Genomic DNA, 22,308 nt, shown 5'->3' with positions numbered 1-22,308 from the left:
GACCCAGGAGTCTACCATTGGCCGATGTACATAGCTCCGCCCTGAGAGGTGGAGTATAAGAATCAATGCCGTCCCAGCAGCCTTCACTTTCTGTATCGAAGCTGCTGGGGAACAGTTCTTGCAGATTTAAGCCTATTAGTTATGACTCACCTTCGTCTCGAGAGTAATTGATTGCGCATGACCCTGAACTGCATTTCCCTTTGTAATGAGGTAGAGCACTTTACGATATCAGCCATGGTACAAAGAAGAGTTTCCCCACAGTTTATACGCAACCACATTCTGATCGATTCAACAGCAAAACTCTTCAGGGGCTTATAAAATTCTCAGGGGACTTGGCAAGATGGCGCTGAAAGGCTACTTCCTTTGGCTGGAGAGCCTAGACCTAAGGAACATCATCTCAGGATAAGGGATCGACCGTCTAGAACTGAGATGGCAAGAAGTCTCTTCACACGGAACGCTGTGAGTCTTTGCCATTCTCCATGCCAGAGGGTTGTAGGTGCTCAGCGTGTCCAAGACCGAGTTACATAGAATTTTGGGCATGGTGGCATTAATGTAGAACATCAACATTGATTTAACTGAATGGCAGCGCAGGCGTCAGGGGCTGTATTGTTTATTCCTGCTCCTATTTCTTATGTATTATGTAGCACTTTTTTTTCATGCATGAGCAAAATTGGGAGGTGTGATTACATCGAGCAGGTCAAAATTGGCTCCATTGCTCTTCATAACTACTGAATAGAGATGCTCAAATCCAGACCAGTTGAATAAGTCAAATGTCACCTTGGTTCGCCATTTACAGGTGTCTAATGGATCCAGAAAGCTTCATTCCAGTTCCCAGTGAGTGCAAACTGCAGCAGTTTAAGGAGGTCTAAGGGTTGGGTGCCCCGGGGCTTTTTCAGATTAAACGCACCATAATGCAGAAAACTGTATAAAAATGTTGAATCAAAACATTCTAGCATTTAAAATTGTGGTATGATTATCTTCTTTATTAATGTAGTTTGTAACATTCTAGAGATTGTGGGGTGGTCCATGGCCTGGAAAAATTAATATTTCAGCCCGGACTGCATTCTTCGAGAAGGACCATGAAGTAAACTGAACACAAGACCACCAGTTTGAAGAAACATTTTTTTTTTTTTTAATTACTTTAGAAAAATTCTAATCTATATTGAAAATGCAGCTGATTTTAACATCTAATTTCCAGAAACCATATTTTTCAGAAAGTTATAATTCCATGCACGCCATTTACATTTCATTTTCCAATTCTCTGTACACAAAAAAATAGCGAAGCAATCAACCTCTGAAATCTCCAAAACAAAATGCCACTGTAAAAGCTGCGGGAAGTCAGCATAACATGCAACACAGTGCACATTTGCATAGGAAATGGAAGTCACCCAACATGCTCTTCAGAATACTAAAAATACTATAAACTGTGTGCTGTAAGGAACAATGCTATAGACCTTACACAGAAGGATATCTTTCATAGAGCCCTGCACAGGGTAACTCTGTTGTACAGTATGTTAAATATATTTCTTATTAATAATTTCCATACCAATTAAAGCAGCAACTATTTATGTACAAGCTTTTTCCACTTTTTTTGTAAACTCGTATTAGAAATGTGCAAAAAAGGTCTTATACTTTTTTAACATGCTATTAAGTCCTCAGGGTGTCCAGTTGCCCTGGTGAACAAGTGTCGAAGGAAGGAATGTTGCTAAACTTGTCTTCTCATTGTGGAGTAAAGTCCTCCTTATAATAGTTTGGCAGGAATAGCCTTACTTGATAACTCTTTCAAAAAAAATTTGACAGGCAAGGCATTTGGCAAAACATCTGTAACAGCAAACATAGGAACTGTATGTAGCCCATCTTCCAATCCAAGTCTTAGCAAATTCAATTCCACATATCTGAAAACATCATTCAAAAAGACCATTTGAAATGAAAGTTAATAAAACAAAGTAACAATGCGTATTCATTTTATAATAGTAATTTCCATATGACTGACTTTGACCCTTATAACACTGAGGTATTCTAAATGTAGTACAGCATTAGATCTTTTTTAAATTAGCTAATGAAAGTACTAAAGGTAGGTAAAGTGCTACTGTATAATTGAATTGTAAAGATTTATTTCTAATACAAAAAATATCTATTATATAGCACTTTTTAAGTTTCTAATCCCAAATTCTAAAAGGTGAGATTTTTCATTAAAATACTATGTTATATTCTCTTCAGACAGGCTTTTGTTATTCTGAACTTTCAACACAATTTAAAAGACAACTACAGGTGGGGCTTGTAGTTTTTGCAGCTAGACTCATTTTATATCCTGAAAACTAGAAATGGAAGACGAGCTACTGACACCTTTAACCTTCACGACAAATATTTATTTTATTGTCTAAGATCAAAATAATTCTAAATGTGTCAATACATTTTGCTTTGCTTTTTCAATATGTAAGTTTTGCATTCATCACAATTAGAGTGGCAGTATACCCTTCCCACTGATCTACTTATCAGCAAAAATTTTGAATCAACAAACTAATGTGATTGTTATACAGGATTTATTTAGTAGCACAGCAAATAGATGGTGAATTACTGCAATAACTACTATAGAAGAAAAATAACTGGATTCCATTAATTGCAAAATCAACAAATTCATAAAAACTTTGTTGTTATAAATTTATAGGCATATCAATTTTAGTGGGGGAGTGCATGACATGATTACCACACATTTTAAGCAGTATCTCCTCAGGACAAGGGGTAGAGATAATCTCACCACCCTCCTGTTCTTCAAACAAATTCTACACTGATTTTAACCAGATGTGCTTGGCGAGACCTGGGCGAGTTCTGGTTTGATGCCCAATTCACACACCCAGTTCAATTCTACTTCAGTGGAGACAAAAGCGGAATGTGGGATGAATTGGATTGAATTTGCTCACTTCTCGCTGAGTGTTCCAGATTAAAATCGGAGCACATATTTGAACTATAAAGACATCCAATTCAAGGAACACCATCATAGCTTTCATTAAAGTTGTTCATAGGCATACATGCTTTACATAGCTTCTAACAAAATCCAAACTAACAGATATTAAATGGAACAAGTTTCAACTAGTACTTCTCTAACAATTCATAGAAGACTTTAGATGTACATCTGTCGTACAACCTTTCTATATTCGCGAAGAAATGTTCATTTTGTGCAAGATGTTAGAATCCAGTTGTCCCACACTGAATAAAGTTGGTGCCATTTCACTGCCAATTCCAGTTTTGAAGCTTTCCACACTGTTAAGAAATGGCCCTGCTGGCCACCACCATTATTTTTCTGGTGCATTTCTGACTTTTCCATTACAGCTCCGTTAGATAAAAGGGAACTAGAACTCCATGTAAATAGCCCATTCACAATTCTCAGGAGCTCTTAATCCTACAGTAACTGGCTGATGATGCACCAGCGACAATTCACTATACCTAGCACCAGGTATCTTTTAGAAAAACAAGATGGAGTAAATATTGGTTATGACCAATTTTCAGATCCTTGAAATAGGTCCTTGGGCTCCATTTGGACAATTTGGGTGATCTGCTGGCAGCTGTCATATATCCACGCCAGGAAAATCAGAGCAGCCCAATTTGGCAGAGGTGTCCTCAATCAAGCATTAACATATGGTAAGGATCAAATGGATGTTTTAGGTGGCTACTAGAGATGCCTAAAAAACAATACGGGGTGTGACACATTTCAGGCATCTTTAGGCTGCAGGACATAGCCCCATGATGTTGGATTTATTTTTACTCCATGGGTTCCTCCCAGAAAATGGCTACAATGTGGACCAGTTTCTACCTTGGTGTACTTAAGGGCTAAATATTTAGATTTTCTTTGCAGTTAGAATAATGGCAGATTGTTTAATTTGATTGATACGCATGTACATACATGTCATGCAGTCACAACGTTTAATGATTACGATTTAATTTGTTCAATGTTAAAAAGGAAACACTTAAAGGCATGTTGCTCTAACCCGCCTAGTACAGAAACCTAGCTGGTCATCAATCTTCGACTGATAGTTTAACGTTGAAGGTTACTTCAAATAGATAAACAATTTTACAAATATACAAGTAATCTTGTAATGCATTTATTATCAATGTTTGACATGCTAGATCATGCAGCAGTTTAATTTTAAATAGCAGTGTCGCGTTTAACAAACCATGATTAAAGTAGTCACTTGCAAAGAATACAACATGTCATTTGTGTTCACATTTTTAAAAAAGGCTCCACTGAGGTGCAAAGTATATTTCCAAGGGCAAATAAAGCTCCAATCACTTGGCATCTAAAAGGAAGACTAAGAGAGAGGTATATTTTCCCCTTTTTGCTATTTTAGTGCATAAAGTAGATGCAAATTTACAGTACTAGTCCCTGCTTAGAATTCACATTTACTTTTTCACTATAATGAGCATACACAGAGAAGATATCACCATTATTATCAAGGCTTCAAAATTGGCATTTTCCTATCTAACTGGGTTAAGATAAGGCTGCACAAACGTCTTTCACTCCAGATTACCTTTCCTTGAACAACATGTTAAAACAAATGTTGGTCTGAATACTACTATCAGGGGCAGGTTATGTAGGCGTTGGGATGGAGGTTTAGATGAGAATCCAGTTTTCACCACATGCAGTGGACTTCTAACTTTAAAGCATGCATCTTTTATACATGACAGATTGCCCACCCAGGAGGAAGACTGATCGACAGGCTTAAATTATGAGGATAGGTTGTGTAAATTTGGTTTGTCATCCTTTGTGTTTAGAAGGTTAAAAAGTGATGTACTCAAGGTGTTCAAAGCTCTAGGCAGATTAGATTGGGTAGATCCACAGAAATGATTGCCTCAGGTGGAGGAATGCAGAACAAGGGAGAGCAAGATCCTCTGATTCTGTCTGCTTGGGGTATTCCAGATTTAATCACTCCACCACTGGTCGTCGTGACTCCAGCTGCCTAATGCGTTCCCTAAACCTCACTACCCATTGACCTCACATTCCTCCTTAAAGACACTCCTCAAAATGTACCTCTACAATCACGCGTTTGGTCTTATGTCCTAATATCTCCTCATGTGACTCAGTGTCACATTCTGTCTTATAATTCCACCGAGGAAAGCCTTCTAATAAATTGTATTTTATAAACGCAAGTTGTTGTTGCAATCTTAAAATTACAGTCCAGCCCGTTAGGATTGAGATGGTGAAGTGGTTGGAAATTTGGAATGCTTTCCCCACAATGTGGTGAACAAAGAGTCAATTGAAATTTTCCTGGGTGGCACGGTGTCGCAGTGGTTAGCACTGCTGCCTCATGGCACTGAGGTCCCAGGTTCGATCCCAGCTCCGGGTCACTGTCCGTGTGGAGTTTGCACATTCTCCCTGTGTCTGTGTGGGTCTCGCCCCTACAACCCAAAAGATGTGCAGGGTAGTGGATTGGCCACACTAAATTGGCCATTAATTGGGGAGGGGAAAAAAGAATTGGGTACTTTAAATTTATTGTTAAAAAATTGAAATTTTCCAAATTGAAAGCGACACATTTTTGTTAGGCAAGGGTGTTAGGGGATATGAAATAAAGGAAGGTAAATGGAGTTGAGGTTCAAAAAGATTCAGAGACCGATTGGCCTTTTCCTGTACTTAGGTTCACGTGTATTTGCTATGATAATTCCTCCTTGCCATTGTAAATGAAACATTTGCTTGGCTTTGATATTGAGACTGGTAACTAATTTAAGATTTAGCATTTTAATTCCTCTGGAGATAGGAAAGACAGACAACTTTGCTCTGGCCTCGGCATGCTTTTATCTGCTAAGGCCCCACTCACTGAATGCCTCCCCTTACCCTCTCCCTCCTCTCTTTCATGACCTTCCTTAAAACCAACCTTTTGACCAATGCCTCCTGATATCTTCTTTGGCCGGCCATCTGGGTTTCCTTAAGTCTCTGAAGCATTTCATGATGCTTCGCTTCATTGAAGATACTGTGCAATTATAAGGTGCTGTCGTTATTAGAAGACTTGTTCTAGATATCATAAAATAATAGAAAGAAGACTCAAAATCTTTCTCTCTGTGAGCCAAGACAGCAGGAAATATGATTTGGTGGTTTGAGGGTACAATGCTTTAGCCTAATTTCTGACCAGAACTCCCTGTGAGTACATTTTCTTTATTGCTGGATACACGAGACTGAGGAGTCCCTTCAAGAATTCTTTCCTGTATTGTCCAGCACCAATTTTAAATTAGTAGATCTATATTGAATATTGATAAATATTGAATATTGATAAATATTGAAAATGCCATCACACTATATTATGACTGCCGTAACTCATAGATTGTCAGCCCATGTAAGAGACCAATTTAGTATAGGTCTAGGTTGAATACCCACATTCTATGAGACACTGCTGAGACCACATGAAATGTAATCAGCTTTGGTAACCACATTTAAAAACACAGAAACATACATAGGAAATAGAAGCAGGAGGAGGCCATTTGGCCCTTCAAGCCTCTTCCGCCATTCATTATGATCATTCATTATGATCATGGCTAATCATCGAGTTCAATACCCTGATCCCGCCTTCCCCCCATATCCTGTGATCCCTTTGCCCCAAGAGCTATATCTAATTCCTTCTTGAAATTACACAATATTTTTGCCTCAACTACTTTTTGTGGTAGTGAATTCCACAGATTCACCACTCTCCCACCTCAGTCCTAAAAGGTTCACCCCTTATCCCCAAACTAAGACTGCCTAGTTCTGGACTCCCCCACCATCGGGAACATTCTTTCTGAAACCACCCTGCAAAATATATAATGGCACTTAAATTACTGAATTATAAAGTGATATCGAAGAAGCTTAAATGGTCTCAATGGAAAAAAAGTTATTGGGTTGTTTTTGTGTGGATATTGGAATATAAAATCGTCGAGCATGATTGTAAGCTCAGGAAAGCACAAGCTCAATGTAATATGGACAAACCACTTCACGTTTAAGAGTTGTTAGATTATTTGATAGATTTCCATTTGGTCCAATAAATGGACATTGGAAGCATTGGAAAACAAGATACGGAAATGAATGACGCAGCAGAGAATACATATAGGCTTGGCACAAAGTTGGAGATGAACATGATCTATCTTGAACAAATAACTGAGCATCAAAGTGTCCTGGATGATGTGAATGGTCTATTTTCATTCTCTGTCACTGCATTCCTAAATGGCAGCCAACTGATTGAAAAACGATTTTGTCTACCTTCTACCAAATGGTTCAAATTCCGGATCCAAGCATTCAGCTATGTGTTTGTATTGTTGGCTCGAGTTTGGTTAAACCCTACCAGGGCTCCATGCTCCTGGTTAATAAAATTGTTGAAATTCATTGATTCTCCCAGTGTGTACCTTTCAGAGTTACGTTTCTGTGGGCTAATCTGAGTACAATAGACCCTAAATTAAGAACTTTTTCTACATCTGCACTTTGTTCTAAAATCACACCAATAACAAGTGTAAAGTGAATTGTTGAATTTATTTAAGGAAATGAACTAGAAGGAGAATAAAGTACAGGAGCAGAAGATGAGCATTTTAATGAATCTGCACCTCAGGTTTGAAAATTCCTTCCCTCCCAATTCCTCATATCCTTTTCCAAATGCAACCTCTGAAAACATGCGCTGACCCTGAGTGAAATGAAATGAAAATCACTTATTGTCACAAGTAGGCTTCAAATGAAATTACTGTGAAAAGCCCCTAGTCGCCACATTCTGGCACCTGTTCGGGGCGGCTGATACGGGAATTGAACCGTGCTGCTGGCCTGCCTTGGTCTGCTTTCAAAGCCAGCGATTTAGCCCAGTGCTAAATCAGCCCCTGGGGGAGGGAAGTCATGGGGAGACATTCTGGAGAATATAAAGTAATTCATACTGAATGTTTTCTCAGTTAAACAAGGAAATAGATGCATTTAGATGGATCATCATCAATCCAATAGGAAACAAATACTTTGAAAAGACAGCCAGCCCCCTTGAGCATCAGAGAAAGAGATATCTTCGACAAATAGCTCATCCCAGAAATTAGACACAAACAAAGTAAAGATGCTATTTAACTGCGAGTCACATTTCCTGATACCAAAAATCTGTAAGACTGACATACACTAAACTTAAATACATTATCACCAATTTGATTTTCTGTGCCCAATGTATAATTGGTTAAATTAATTTTCTCACACAATTTGTCAATCCAAATGTGAGATGCCAAGCTGGGCCAAAATGTTGATTTTAATTGAGAAAATTGTTTGAAGGGCAATAACTTTTGTGTAAATTATGAATTAGAATAAAAATTTGATGAAGAATACATATGAGAATTAGATTATTGGTAAGTACAAGAAATTATGTGGCTGTATCTAAACTGTGTGTAGTTGGACCGCGCCCATTATTTCCAAGTTTGCTGATGAAATGTAACTTTGTGGGAATGTGAGTGGTGAGGAGGCTGTTAAGAGGCTTCAAGATCCCGGACCCTTTAGTGGCGATATTTGGGGTTTCAGAGAAGCCGGAGCTCATGGAGAGGAGGAAGGCTGATGTCTTGGCCTTCGCCTCTCTGATTGCACGGTGGCAAATTTTGCTGGAGTGGCGGTTGGCATCGCCACCGGGGCAGCGGCTTGGTTGAGTGACCTGTACGACTTCCTGCGATTAGAGAAGATAAAGTATGAGTTAAGGGGCTCTTCAGGGGGGATTTGAGGAAAGGTGGGGATGTTTGCCACCGTGTTTGAGGGGCTGTTCGTCGTGGGGGAGGGGGGGTGAAAAAGGGGAAAACTCTGTACAGACTGTATAGTTGATTGTTGGGAAGTATGTTTCCCAGGGTGTTTATTCGCTGTAACTTGTTTTAATACATGTTTAGAATAAAATACATTTAAAAAAGAGGCCTCAAGGTGGTTTAGACAAGTTGAGCGAGTGAACAAATACATGGGAGGTGGAATATAATGCGGATAAATGTGAAGTTATTGACTTCCATGGAGAAACGGAATGGCAGAGTGTCATTTGAAAGATGATAGATTGGGAAATGTTGGTGTACAAAGAGACCTGCGGGTCCAAGTACATGAGCCACTGAAAGCAAGCATGGGGTACAGCAAACAGTTAGGAAGACAAATGGTATGTCGGCCTTCATTGCAAGAGGATTTGAGTACAGGAGCAAAGATGTATTACTACAGCTATACAGGGCCTTGGTGAGACCATAGGGTGGGTAGTTTTGGTCTCCTATTCTAAGAAAAGATATACTTGCCATAGAAGGAGGGCAGCGAAGGTTCATCAGACTGATTGCTGGGATGACAGGGTTGTTGTATGAAGAGAGACTGGGTCGACTGTGCCTGTATTCACTGGAATTTAGAAGAATGAGAGGGGATCTCATTGGAATGTTTAAAATTCTGACAGGACTGGACAGACTTAAGGCAGGAATGTTATTTCCTCTGGCTAGGCATCTAGAACAAAGGGTCACAGTCTCAGGATATGAGGTAGGCCATGGAGGGCTGAGATGAGGGGAAACTTCTTCACTCAGAGGATGATGAACCTGTGGCATTCTCTACCACAGAAGGATGTGGAGGCCAAGTCATTGAATATATTTAAGAAGGAAATAGATAGATTTCCAAGCGCCAACTGTGTCAAGAGGCATGGGGAGAGCGGGGGAGTGTGGCGTTGAGGTAGAGGATCAGCCATGACCACATTGAATGGCGGAGCAGGCTCAAAGGGCCAAATGGCCTACTCCTGCTTCTATTTTTTAAGGGTAGAATTTTAAGGATGGCAAGCAATCGGCGCTCACCATCCCGAGAGTCAGCGCCTAACATGCAGCTGCCGACTCTCGAACATCCACTACCAATTAACGCTCACTTCAGCATTCCACCCACCCAATCTGATTGGCCAACAGCTCTTCAACATGGCTGGGCACAGTTTTGGGCGAGACAGTAGCACAGTGGTCAGCACTGCTGCTTCACAGCACCAGGGACCTTGGTTCGATTCCCGGCTTGGGTCACTGTCTGTGCAGAGTCTGCACGTTCACCCAGTGTCTGCGTGGGTTTCCTCCGGATACTCCGGTTTCCTCCCACAACTCCCGAAAGACGTGCTGTTAGGTGAATTGGATATTCTGAATTCTCCCTCTGTGTACCCGAACAGGCGCCGGAATGTGGCGTCGAGGGGATTTACACAGTAACTTCACTGCAGTGTTAAAGTAAGCTTACTTGTGACACTAATAAAGATTATTGATTATTACAGCGGCCAGAAGCAGTACAACAGCTCTTTGCCCCGGAGGAAATCTCGGGATTTTCAAAAAGTTAAGTCCCGGAAGTCTTGGGGTCAAGAGGGTTGGTGACGCCCGGGAGGGGGGTGATCGCAGTGTCACGGTGTAGGCCCAGGGTGGGGGGGGGGGGAGAAGAGTTCCCGTGGTTCCAATGTCCTGGGGGAAGGGCCCTCTGAGGGTGCCTTCAGAGTGGGGAAAGGTTTAAATGTCATATTCCCACCTTACCCGCACCTGCAAGCCTAAACATTGAGGCTAGATGGGATAAAGCCCTTAAGTGGCTATTACGTGGCCATAAAACCTGCCCTATGTTTCTATGTCTGCTAGAAGGACTGCTCTCTCTATGCAATTACAATATGTGATAATTACAAATGGGAATGTTTCTTTCTGTAATTTAAAATATAAGTTGCCGACCAAAAGAAAACATTGTTTAGTAAATAGGATTTTTTCAGTAATTTGTTATTGTAACTTTTTTAAGTTGTAAAATCTTGTCAGGACATCCTTTTCAGTTATTAACTGGCAGTTCAAATTTGTTTTAAACATTATCAGTATGGGCGGCACAGTGGTTAGCACTGCTCCCTCATGGTGCTGAGGACCCGGGTTCGATCCCGGGTTCAGTCCCAGCCCAGGGTCACTGTCCGTGTGGCATTTACACATTCTCCCCGTGTCTGTGTGGGTCTCGCTCCCACAACCCAAAGATGTGCAGCATAGGTGGATTGGCCACGTTGAATTGCCCCTTAATTGGGGAAAGAAAATGAACTGGGTTCTTTAAATTTATTTTAAAAAAGAAAAAAGAGATTTAGCAGTCTCCATGGAGATTGGAATTAAATTGGGGGCTCGTTGTGATACTTAGAATTCACTGACTGAGGCTAGTACACTGCATATGGCCAGAGTTTACACGTAAAAGATTTCAGAGTGACTTATGCTGAATTCATTGAAAAGTTAAAAATGGCTATAGGTCTATTGTGGAAGCTTTCCTCGAAAGAGAGTCCTTGAGTGTCTCGCAACAGTTGACAAAGGTTAATTTAAAAGCAGTGGCAGAAAAGTTGGAAATAGAGGGAGAAAATGGGTGCTATGGAAGTAGATCAGCTGAGGTATTGGCTCAATATTTGAAGCTTGAGGAGGAAAACTGCAATTGAGATAAAACACAGATTAAGTTGGTTCCGGTTCAGTTACAAATGAAAGCAACTTGAACTCAAAAGGAAGGAGAAAGAAAAGGCAAGAGGAATGAAAACAAGTGCAAAAGAGAGAGAGAAAAACAAAAATTTGAACTCGAAAGAGGAGAAAAAAAAGAGAAGAAAGGGAAATGGGAAAATTGGAGTTAGAATTTCAAAGACTAAGGGAAAGGGAAAGGCTTGAATTGCAACGCGGAAGAGAGACCAGGAAATTTGAACTGGATAAAGAAACACTTTGATTAAATGAACAGGGAGTAGCAGGTAGATTTGACAAGGGGTCAGATTTAGCTCCTGGTTTTGATTTGGCAGTGAATATTCACCCAGTGCCTAATTTCAGTGAGGAAGGAGTTAAAATGTATTTTGTCTCATTTGAGAAAGTTGCTACAAAGTTGGAGCGGCCACAATAAATTTGGACAATGTTATTACCAAATGTTTTGGTGGGAAAAGCATGAGGTCGTTCCCCCACCCCCGCCCACTCTTTCTGATGAATAGCATGCAGATTACGAGAATTAGGACTGCTGTGCTAAACGCGTACGAGAAGGTTCCAGAAGCTTAGAGACAAAAAGAAAATTAGAAATCTGACTAAGAGATAAAATCAAACTTTTGAGGAATTTGCCAGAGAAAAAGAAGTGGCTTTTGATCAATGGTGCAGGTCGATGAACCGGAGCATGGTTCTGAACACATTGGTGAGGTGTTGTTAGCGAAAGAATTCAAAATCAGTATTCCTGTAGGAATCTAATCCCACCTACAAGTCTGTAAAGTTTTGAATATAAGGGTAAAGTTTCTAACGGAGGGTAGGTTGTGAACCATTCCGGGCATTGGTGGCAGGCAAGCTTTGTTTGCAAAGCCACACAGAAGCTGGAGAGGTGAATGAGTTGACAGTGAACAGAACACTCATGACCATAAGGGCGCAGCAAAGTTGAAAGGACAAATGCTTCTCAGAGTAATAAAAGGGATATATAGAAGATAAAAATGATTTAAAGAGACCAACATGTTACTTTTGTCATAAAATGGGGCATTGAAGTGTACAGTGGCTGCGCAGTGAAAGGCTATATTAATTTAGGATGTCAGGAGTTCCCTGTAAGCCTGACTAAGCCCAAGCTCACTTTGAAAACTGGCTGTTCATTTAGTAGTCTGCCAAAAGGTTTGCAGTTCAGCCTGTCTTGAGCCTGTACTTGAGGATTCTGGCCTGCTTTTGGGCTCAGTTTATTTGCTGACTTTACTGCCGGATTGATGGAAGTTAAGACTTTGAGAGTGTGTCTGGTGTTTCTCCAGAGAATTCTGTACCAGTAGGTGGAGCTGGTGAAAAACTAATTCCATTTAATGTATTTTAACAGCGGGTGCAATTGGGACCCAAGATATCATAGGAATTTTATACTTGAGGGTGAAGTAGCTCCAATTTTGTCTGCTAAAGGCCCCAAAAGTATCATTAACTTTAAGAATGCGGGTTCAGCTCAAATCCTGATGTTAGCAGAAAAATGTGGGGCTGGATTCTCCATCCAGCGACGCCGGAATCGGGAAACACGATTGGTGGGAGAATTGCACGTCAGCCGACAATCGAGGCTAGTGCGGGGCGCCCAACTGAATGCCATGCTCCAGTGCCTCTACAGCGGCATGAATGTGTTCAACGCCGCATGCCGGCATGGACAACCAAATAGTACAGTAAACGCCATTGGCATATTATTAGTGGGCCCGACCCGGCAATTTCCGGGCCACCAGCGATGCTTCGCCTCCGCCGAGGAATTGCTGACGGCAAGGTTCACTTGTATTTAAAATTAGGAAAAAGGCGCCATGGCTGTTGAGGGAGAGAGAGGGGGTATGGAAAGTGTCCAACATCGCTATAGTGTGCTGACAGTTGTGCCACTGGCTTGGGGGCCTTCTGTCACGGCCGAGGGGAGTATTGGGGCGGCCAGGAGATGAGCCGTGAGGCTGGAGTGGACGGGCACGGACTACCATTACCTCAGACTGCAAGATAGCCATGCAGCTGCGTACACTTCTGACTGCCCACTGTAAACTTAGCCCTTTGGGTGCCTCCCCAGCCCACCTGCCTAGGCACTCTCTGGTCCCAGCTGACCCTACAATGGGATGGGCACGTTCCAGCGCAACCTGTGCCATTTTCTTGGCTGGGATGAGGGTGTTTGGGGAGTGGCGTGCCTATATGCAGCTCCTGCTTGTCAGGCTCTCTAGTGCTGATCCCGACCCCGGTGAATCACACGTCAGAGTTAATTGGAATTGCACTAGTTCCACGTGGTGCTTGTGGTAGTCCATTAGGATGAGTTGAATCACTCCGGAACAAGCCCCACTTTCGGGGCCACAGAACCCACGCGATTCAGTCTGAGCGTCACCACTTAGTCTCTGAAACGGAGAATCCAGCCCATGAATATTTCTCCAGAGGGTTCACTAAGTAGAAATGTTTTGATACAGGGTATTATGGAAATTGTTTATTTATTCCATTGTGTAGAGCGAATTTAATCGGTAGTCCAGTTATTATACAAATGATGTCAAAATTGTTTTTTTTTAATGCATCCATGGGACATGGCCATCGTTGACAAGGACAGAATTCATGTCCCATCTCTAATTGCCCTTGAAAGGAGTGGCTTGCTCAGCCACTTGAGAGGGTAGTTTAGAGTCAACTATATTATTCTGGATCTGGAGTCACATGTGGACCAGACTGGGCGAGATCAGCAGATTTCCTTCCGTAAAGGATATTAATGAACCAGTTGGTTTTTGAAAATATCAATTGATGATAATTGTCATGGTCTTTGTACTTTGTAAATGGCTTTATACTCCACATTTATTAACTGAACTTAAATTCCACCGTGGTGGGATTTGTACCCATGTACCGTTAGCCTGGGCCCCTGGATTACTAGTCCAGCGGCATTAACACGATGCCACCATAATAATAATAATAATCGCTTATTGTCACAAGTAGGCTTCAATGAAGTTACTGTGAAAAGCCCCTCGTCGCCATCATCTCCCCATTAATCATGTCAATTTTAGATTTAGGAATGATTCATAGGGGATAATGTCTTGCCACATCCTAGTGGACAGCAAGGTAGCACAAGTGGATAGCACTGTGGCTTCACAGCGCCAGCGTCCAGGTTCGATTCCCCGCTGGGTCACTGTCTGTGCGGAGTCTGCACGTTCTCCCCGTGTCTGCGTGGGTTTCCTCCGGGTGCTCCAGTTTCCTCCCACAGTTCAAAGACGTGCAGGTTAGGTGGATTGGCCATGCTAAATTGCCCTTAGTGACCCAAAAAGGTTAGGAGGGGTTATTGGGTTATGGGGATAGGGTGGAAGTGAGGGCTTAAGTGGGTTGGTGCAGACTCGATGGGCTGAATGGCCTCCTTCTGCACTGTATGTTCCATGTTCTATGCTAGTATGGGAGGCAAATCCACTGAAGTTGCCAATGTGCTCATAGAATCAGGTATTTGTAATCCTCCTGTAGAATTCTCTTTTCCCGCCAGTAGCGCATCCCTGCCTGCGGATTTCCCGGCGGCGTGGGGTGGCTTCAATGGGAAATCCCATTGACAAGTGGCAGGATGAGAGAATCCCGCCACCAGTGATCGGTGTGCCACCAAGACACACACGGCTGGGGGTGAATCTCAGCAGAAATCGTTTTTGCAGATTTAGACATGAAAAAATCTGCAGCCACGAAAGAAAATGGAGATAAGACATTAAAACCTGGGCCAAGTGGTGCACAGACTGATTCCAAAGGAACACATAAGCATACAAACGGAGTGCAGGAGTAGGCAATTGATCCCCTTGAGCCTGCCCAGCCATTTAATAACATTGTGGCTGAACTGACAGTAACCTCAAATCTGCATCCTGCCTACCCCCCGATCTCGAAGGTAAAAGTCACTCTGACAGGGAGTATTTTCCGAGTCGACAATTTATATCTGGTGATATTCAAAAGCCCGAGACAAAGTTTTACAAACTAAATCAATTATGGCACCTTTAACCAAAAATATGGAAAAAAATAAACTTCAATTGTCATGAGAAAAGAACAACCAGCAACAAAACCACTTCTTTGTCCTTTGAGAGGAAGGAAGCCATGAATCCCCACCGTTCAGAAGTAGGCCATTCGGCCTATCGAGTCTGCACGACTCTCCGAAAGAGCACCCTATCTAGTCCCACTCCCCCACCCTATCCCTGTAACCCTGCGCATTGATTTTTTAAAATTAAATTTATAGTACCCAATTCATTTTTTTCAACTAAGGGGCAACTTAGCGTGGCCAATCCACCTACCTTGCACAGCTTTGGGTTGTGGGGGCGAAACCCACGCAGACATGGGGAGAATGTGCAAACTCCACACGGACAGTGACCCAGAGCTGGGATCGAACCTGGGACCTCGGCGCCGTGAGGCAGCAGGGCTAACCCACTGCACCACCGTGGGCTACCCCCAACCCCGTGCATTGATCACGGTCAATCCACCTAGCCTGTACATCTTTGGGCTTTGAGGGTGGGAGATTCCAGCCCCCCCCCCCCGCAGCATGTTTTCCGGTGGCGGACATGACTAGCCATTGGCCACCGGCAGGATCTTCCAGTCGGGTTGACGTCCAAGGCGCCTTGCGCAGCTCGCACGCCCCGCCATCGAGGAACCCACCATGGTTGGGGGGGGGGGGGGGGGGGGGGGGAGCGCCTTCAACGGGACTGAAAGTTCCTTTGATGGGAAGTGCTTGGAAATTTCAGCCTAAGAATCGGCCCCAAGAAGAATTTTAAATCTTAACTGGTCCATGTATTAGATTGCGGCAGGTTAAGCATCGTGATGCTGCCAAGATGGACTGTTTAATGTACAATGTGAAAGCCTGGGGCTAGAATGTTATTTGTCGTGTCTGTAGTAAGTTAATTGTAAGTTAGTTGTCAAAGTGTACAGAATATTACCAGTTGTTGCATTTTGTATAATGTTCATGAAAATGCTTCATCATGGTGATGACTTTTCATTCTTTAGGGGTGAATGATATGATCATGAGGTTTATGAGATTATTATCTTTTGGGACTGTGGTTTTAAATGTTGGGTAAACGAAGTGGGTCATGTGGCCTGTTCTGCAATCTATCTGAAAATAAGCCTGGGTGGTTTGCTTGTTAGAGATCAAAGAAAGGTTAGGTTATTTTACTGAAAATAATTACTAGGTAGCTACTCTTGGAGAGAATGGCAGCAGTCTCTGAGTTTGCAATGAGTAATCTCTGGGTTGAATCTAATGAGGGGGGAGGGGGTATTCCCTATCGTTCCCCTTCCCCCATCCTCCCCCGCCCCAAAAACCCATTCAAAACCTGGCTGCTCAGCATTGGCTGACACAATGGTTAGTTAGAGGGCAGCACGGTGGCATTGTGGGTAGCACAATTGCTTCTCAGCTCCAGGGTCCCAGGTTCGATTCCGGCTTGTGTCACTGTCTGTGCGGAGTCTGCACATCCTCCCCGTATGTGCGTGGGTTTCCTCCGGGTGCTCCGGTTTCCTCCCACAGTCCAAAGATGTGCAGGTTAGGTGGATTGGCCATGATAAATTGCCCTTAGTGTCCAAAATTGCCCTTAGTGTTGGGTGGGGTTACTGGGTTATGGGGATAGGGTGGAGGTGTTGACCTTGGGTAGGGTGCTCTTTCCAAGAGCCAGTGAAGACTCGATGGGCCGAATGGCCTCCTTCTGCACTGTAAATTCTATGATTAGCACTGCTGACTCACAACGCCAGGGACCCGGGTTTGATTCCAAACTTGGGTGCCTGTCTGTGTGGAGTCTGCACGTTCTCCCCTATCCCCTTATCCACCGGGTGCTCCAGTTTCCTCCCATAGCCCAAAGGCTTGCAGGTTAGGTGGATTGGCCATGCTAAATTGTCCCTTATGGTGGGGATACAGGGTGGAGGATTGGCCTAGGTAGGATGGTCTTTTGAAGGGTCGGTGCAGACTTGATGGGCTGAATGTCCTCTTTCTGCACTGTAGGGATTCTATAATAATGTGCTGGAGGGCAGTCATAGTCGAGCAAGAGTGGGACTTCTGCTCCCACCTGGAAAGAAGTCCTGCCCTAGAGAACTGCTGACCAATCTAATTGGCTGGAAGCTCTGTAGTCCCAACAGCGTGAGGATCGAGTAGTGTCCATGCTGGGACCACAAGCAGTCCCAGAGAAGAAGTGGACCCTGCATGCCTGGCAGACACCACCAAGGGAGGCAGGACGGTGGGACAGTGTTTTAGAAGTCAGCGGGGGGGGGCGGATAACCCCAATTTTCCTGCCCGACATCAGCCTGAACGATAAAATCTGCCGGGGCACCTGCCTTGCTTCTACCTTGCCCACTGCAGGTATTACAGGGGTAGAGGTGCAATGAGGCCCTTATGTGACCATTAATTGCTCACTTAAGGCCTCATTAGGTCCAAGGATGGACAGGCTGCCTGATGTCTTAGCCATTCACCGTAAAAAGGGAGGCAGGTCACGGTGGGCAGGAAGGCGGTGGGCAGGCCACTTGTTTTCTTTTATGAGCCCGTTCACCTTCAAATACAACAGCAGAGGTGGTGGTGGTGGGGGGAAGCCGTAAAAATTAATGTTCTTGGATCTCTCCCAATGTCTCAGAAAGGTGTTTTCGATATAGGGTTCTAAATAGTTGTGCTATTAGCTGTTCATTTCCTTTTAAGATGAAAGGTTGTTGGGGTTGAGAATCACTAATTAGCTCCTAAATGCAAGGCTTTCATGTGCCATGGGGAAGGGGGCAGAGGAAACCATTTTTGAGATCAGGTTACAGGATTCCCTACAAATCAATAAATATCACCAACAGCAGTTCTGGACGGCCAGTAGAGTGGAGAGGCTGCTTGGCTTTGTGAACTGCCAGAGCCGGACATGTGGGGAGACTGTCTCCAGACAAAGAGATGCTCCCTGCAGTCATCCAAGGATTCTGGAAAATTCATCCTGGCATGGCCAGGGGGAATAAGTAGCAGGTTTTATTGCTGGTATGGGATTTATGAACCTCTCCATAAACTGAAGGAATTGCCTGTAGATAGTCACTTGAAGTTACTACTTAGCAAAGCACGGATACAGAAACCCATTATAAGCTTGTGTACAACTATGGATAGTTTGCTATAAGGACTGTAAATCTATGGAGAGTGCAATATGCGATCAATATAGAGTGGAATGTTTCTTTCTGTAGTTTAAAGTATAGATTTCCTATAAAAAGAAAATACAATTTAGTCAATAGAGGATTTTTAGTCATTTATAATAAGGTAAAAGTTTTAAAACGTGAAATTGTGTTGTCTCATCCATTTCAGCTATTAACTAGGAGTTTGAATGTCTCTGGAGGTTCACAAGAATGATCTCTGGAATGTCACATGAAGAGTGGTTGAGGGGTCTGGGTCTGTACGCGTTGGAGTTTAGAAGGATGAGGAGATAGAAGGATAGAGTGGACGTGGCGAGGGTGTTTCCATTAGTAGGAGAAACTAGAACCCGAGGCGACAGCTTCAAACTGAAGGGACGATCCTTTAACACTGAGGAGGAATTTCTTCAGCCAGAGGGTGGTGGATCTGTGGAATTTTTTGCCGCAAAAGGCGGCCGAGGCCAAATCACTGAGTGACTTTAAGACAGAGATAGATAGGTTCTTGCTTAATAAGAGGATCAGGGGTTATGGGGAGAAGGCAGGAGAAGGGGATGAGAAACATATCAGTCGTGATTGAATGGCGGAGCAGACTCGATAGACCAAATGACCTAATGCTGCTCCTAGGTCTTATGGTCGTTTGTAAACATTATAGGTCACTCCAGGGATGGTAACACAATTCTTTCTTCTTTTAATCAAACCTGTCTTCATATTGCAGTCCAGGTGTTCATTCTCAGTAGTACTTGTCACTGTTTCTCCTGCCAGCAAGATTAGTGCCAGAAGAACCTGAACCGTCAACTGGTGTGTCAGCTTACAGTGCCAATCACCCACCACCCTATTCCCTTCCCTATACAGAGAACCACTCAGTTGACTGCACTCGCACTTCCGAGTCAGAAAGCTGTGGTTGAAGTCCCATCCCAGAGTCTTGGGCACAAATTCTAGGCCGACACTCTAGTGCTGTATTGCACAGGTGCTACCTACTACTTACAGGTGGACATAAAAGATCTCGTGACATGATTTCAAAATGAACAGGGAAATTCTCCACAGTGTCCTGGCCAATACTTGTCCATCAAATAACACCAAGTAAAGCAAACGCCTTGGCCATTATCACGTAGTTGTTTGTGGAAGGTTGCTGTATGCAATTTGGTTGCCGCATTTCATATGTTGCAACAGTGTTGGCACAAAAGGGACTTAATTGCACTTTAGGACATCCTGACATTGTGTATCTCTCAGGTATACCACTAAGCAAAACAAATGCCTCGCAATTAACTTTCTCATCACGTTTTCTCCCCTTCTCTCTCCCCATAACGCAGCCCCCTCCCTGTTCCAGCTGATCATGCCATGTAACAGATACAACTAGATGGAAATGAACATGCACACTGTTATGCTACCATGTATCGTCAAATGTAATGAAGATATTTAGGATTCCAGATGAGACAACTCAAGTACAATTGTTGAAAGTAATCAAAGAATAATAAAACAAATGACAAATAATGTAATTTTTTGCTCAGCGATGTGTGACAGTATTGCACGTCCACTGTAATTACAGGTTACAGCTGATTAGCCAAGAGAACGAAAGCCAAAGCTTCTGCGCAACCGGAAATAATTTATAGGAGAAGTATTCCGAGAGGTTAAGAAATAAGCGTAATGCCAATTTTGAATCCTGTGATATAATCAGTAACTTAAGTTGCTCAATCACTGTTGCAAAGTATTTCCCAAACACCTTACCTTGTGCCAAAATGAATTCTGTAACTCAAACCACTTTGAAGGGCGGCTGTCATGGATACATGAAATGAAGGCTTCCCAGTGTTCTCTTCAAAAATGCAAGGGTTTAATAAATGGATACCACCATACAAGTAGTCCTGGCGAGAGACTGCAACTGTACTAGAATTTGGTGCACTATTGCTTCTGCTAACTAATAACATTGAATTCTTTAAACATGAAAAATATAGGAATTCACATCAGCAATATAATGTACAGCCCGAATTCATTCTTTATAAATAATATCTTTCAAAAACCATACACAAATAGCGAATGCATGAAAGCTTAATTTATTTTTCTTAAGTTTAAATAATATCTTGTCTGTAAATATATGGTTCGTTACTGCTTGTCTCATGCAAGTGTGCTGTACACATAATGGAGAGCTGTGTAAATTCTGGAAGCATACGCTGAAGCAAAATCTGTTGAAACAATGGTAGTGCAGGGTTGTATCGCAATACCATTTATTGCTAACAAGAAATCAGGTGAAGATTGTTATGCATTAAAGGGGCTTTGTCATTGCATTGGGAAGTTTTCAGGCAGGTTAAGTGCTGGGAACCCACCTGGACACAGATCCACCACACTGACTGTAGGGCTAAGTTGGCATGGCAACAGAGCAGGTATCTGCTTTAGCACCAACTGTGGTAACATATGTGGTTATTTCATATGCTAAAAATATATAGAGGCAGATGAAATCAGTGACACAGTGTCCGTAACTCACGGTACCACAGATCACACCACCGTACATTCTTCATATTTACAAATCTAGTAAAGTATTTTGGAAAATACTTTACTAGACTGTCTCCCTTATGAGTAAACCAGCCTCAAAAAAGAAAAAAAAGTGACTTTCTGAAAACCACATTGGGTTGTTTCAATAACACACTCTTGAATACTGCCTAGATACTTCCCTGTTCATGAGTTATACGTCGCAAGGCAGGGGTTTTACTTGTTAAAAAAAAATCTTTTATCTATTTCGTATCCTGTAGGTGAGTAGCAACGTTTTTCATAGCCTGTGCTGAGAATCGTGGCTGTGGCCTCCAGGTGACCCATGACTCCTTCGTGATTTGTATGTGTCCTGATAGGGGTCAGAATACTCCTCCTCCACAAGTGGGTATTGGCCTCGGCTGTGCTGGGAACCTGAAGACAAGCGGTTACGGTTCTTCCGTGCCCTCTCGCTGTGGCCATTTTCGTCAGAGTGGACTAAGCGTGCTCGTTCAACAGGTAAGTGTTCACCAGAGTGATTGCTGTTGCTCATCCGCTGGCCCTGGTTGACACAAAAGGTCAGAGTTAGATTAGTGGAACTGCTGTAAGTTAGCATGAGAGAGTAACAGACCTCCTAATCGACAAAACTTAAAGACATGAGGTAGGACTATGTTTAGGAAATCGTTACGAGCTGATACAGTTCTGGTGGGACCAGAAGATTCCGCGGCTGGCCATTGGCGGGCCGCTTCTCACCGCCGACAGACATGCCACAGGGAGGCCAGAGAATCTCACCCACAAAATTGTTTGCGCACAGAAGGAGGCCATTTGGCCCAACATGTTTGAACCGGCTCTCCAAATGAACATTGTGACTTAGTGCCATTCCCTTTCCTTTTCCCCGTACCTCTGCACATTGTTTCTATTCAAATAATCACCTAATGCCCTCTCGAATACCTTGATTGAACCTGCCTCCATGGCACTTCTAGGCAGTGCATTCCACACCCAAACAACTCACTGTGTGAAAAAGGTTTTTCTTGCATCGCATTTGCTTCTTTTGCAAATCACTTTAAATCTGCCCTCTCGTTCTCAATCCTTTTACGAGCAGGAACAGTTTTTTCCTATCTATTCTGTCCAGCCCCCTCCTGCTTTTGAATATCTCTAAAAATCTCCTCTTAGCTTTCTTCTCTCCATGGAGAACAGTCCCAACCTTTCCAATCTATCCTCATACTATGGTTAGCACTGCTGCATCACAGCGGCAGGGTTCCAGGTTCGATTCCCGGCTTGGGTCACTGTCTGTGCAGAGTCTGTACATTCTCCGTGTCTGCGAAGGTTTTTCTCCGGGTGCTCCGGTTTCCTCCCACAAGTCCCGAAAGATGTGCTTGT

The 22,308-nt window shown here is 43.0% G+C and overlaps 1 protein-coding gene across 6 annotated transcripts in view; it reads right to left on the bottom strand.

The window, feature by feature from the left end:
• Positions 1 to 988: 988 nt before the first annotated feature.
• Positions 989 to 22,308, bottom strand: part of cacnb4a (calcium channel, voltage-dependent, beta 4a subunit) — a 552,528-nt gene continuing 531,208 nt past the window's right edge. For 4 of the 6 annotated variants that reach the window (XM_072470673.1, XM_072470685.1, XM_072470701.1 and 1 more), the window contains one exon: positions 19,851 to 21,490. In XM_072470673.1, coding sequence (XP_072326774.1) covers positions 21,230 to 21,490 — 261 coding nt within the window. In that variant the 3' untranslated portion in view covers positions 19,851 to 21,229. Of the gene's footprint in view, positions 1,896 to 19,850; positions 21,491 to 22,308 lie in introns of those variants that run through there. The other 2 variants (XR_011933885.1, XM_072470710.1) reach the window with 2 other exon arrangements.

The sequence above is a fragment of the Scyliorhinus torazame genome, chromosome 2 (assembly GCF_047496885.1).
Source record: "Scyliorhinus torazame isolate Kashiwa2021f chromosome 2, sScyTor2.1, whole genome shotgun sequence".
Taxonomy (NCBI): domain Eukaryota; kingdom Metazoa; phylum Chordata; class Chondrichthyes; order Carcharhiniformes; family Scyliorhinidae; genus Scyliorhinus; species Scyliorhinus torazame.
Note: the sequence above shows the minus strand (reverse complement) of the source record. Positions and strands in the feature narration are given on the sequence as shown.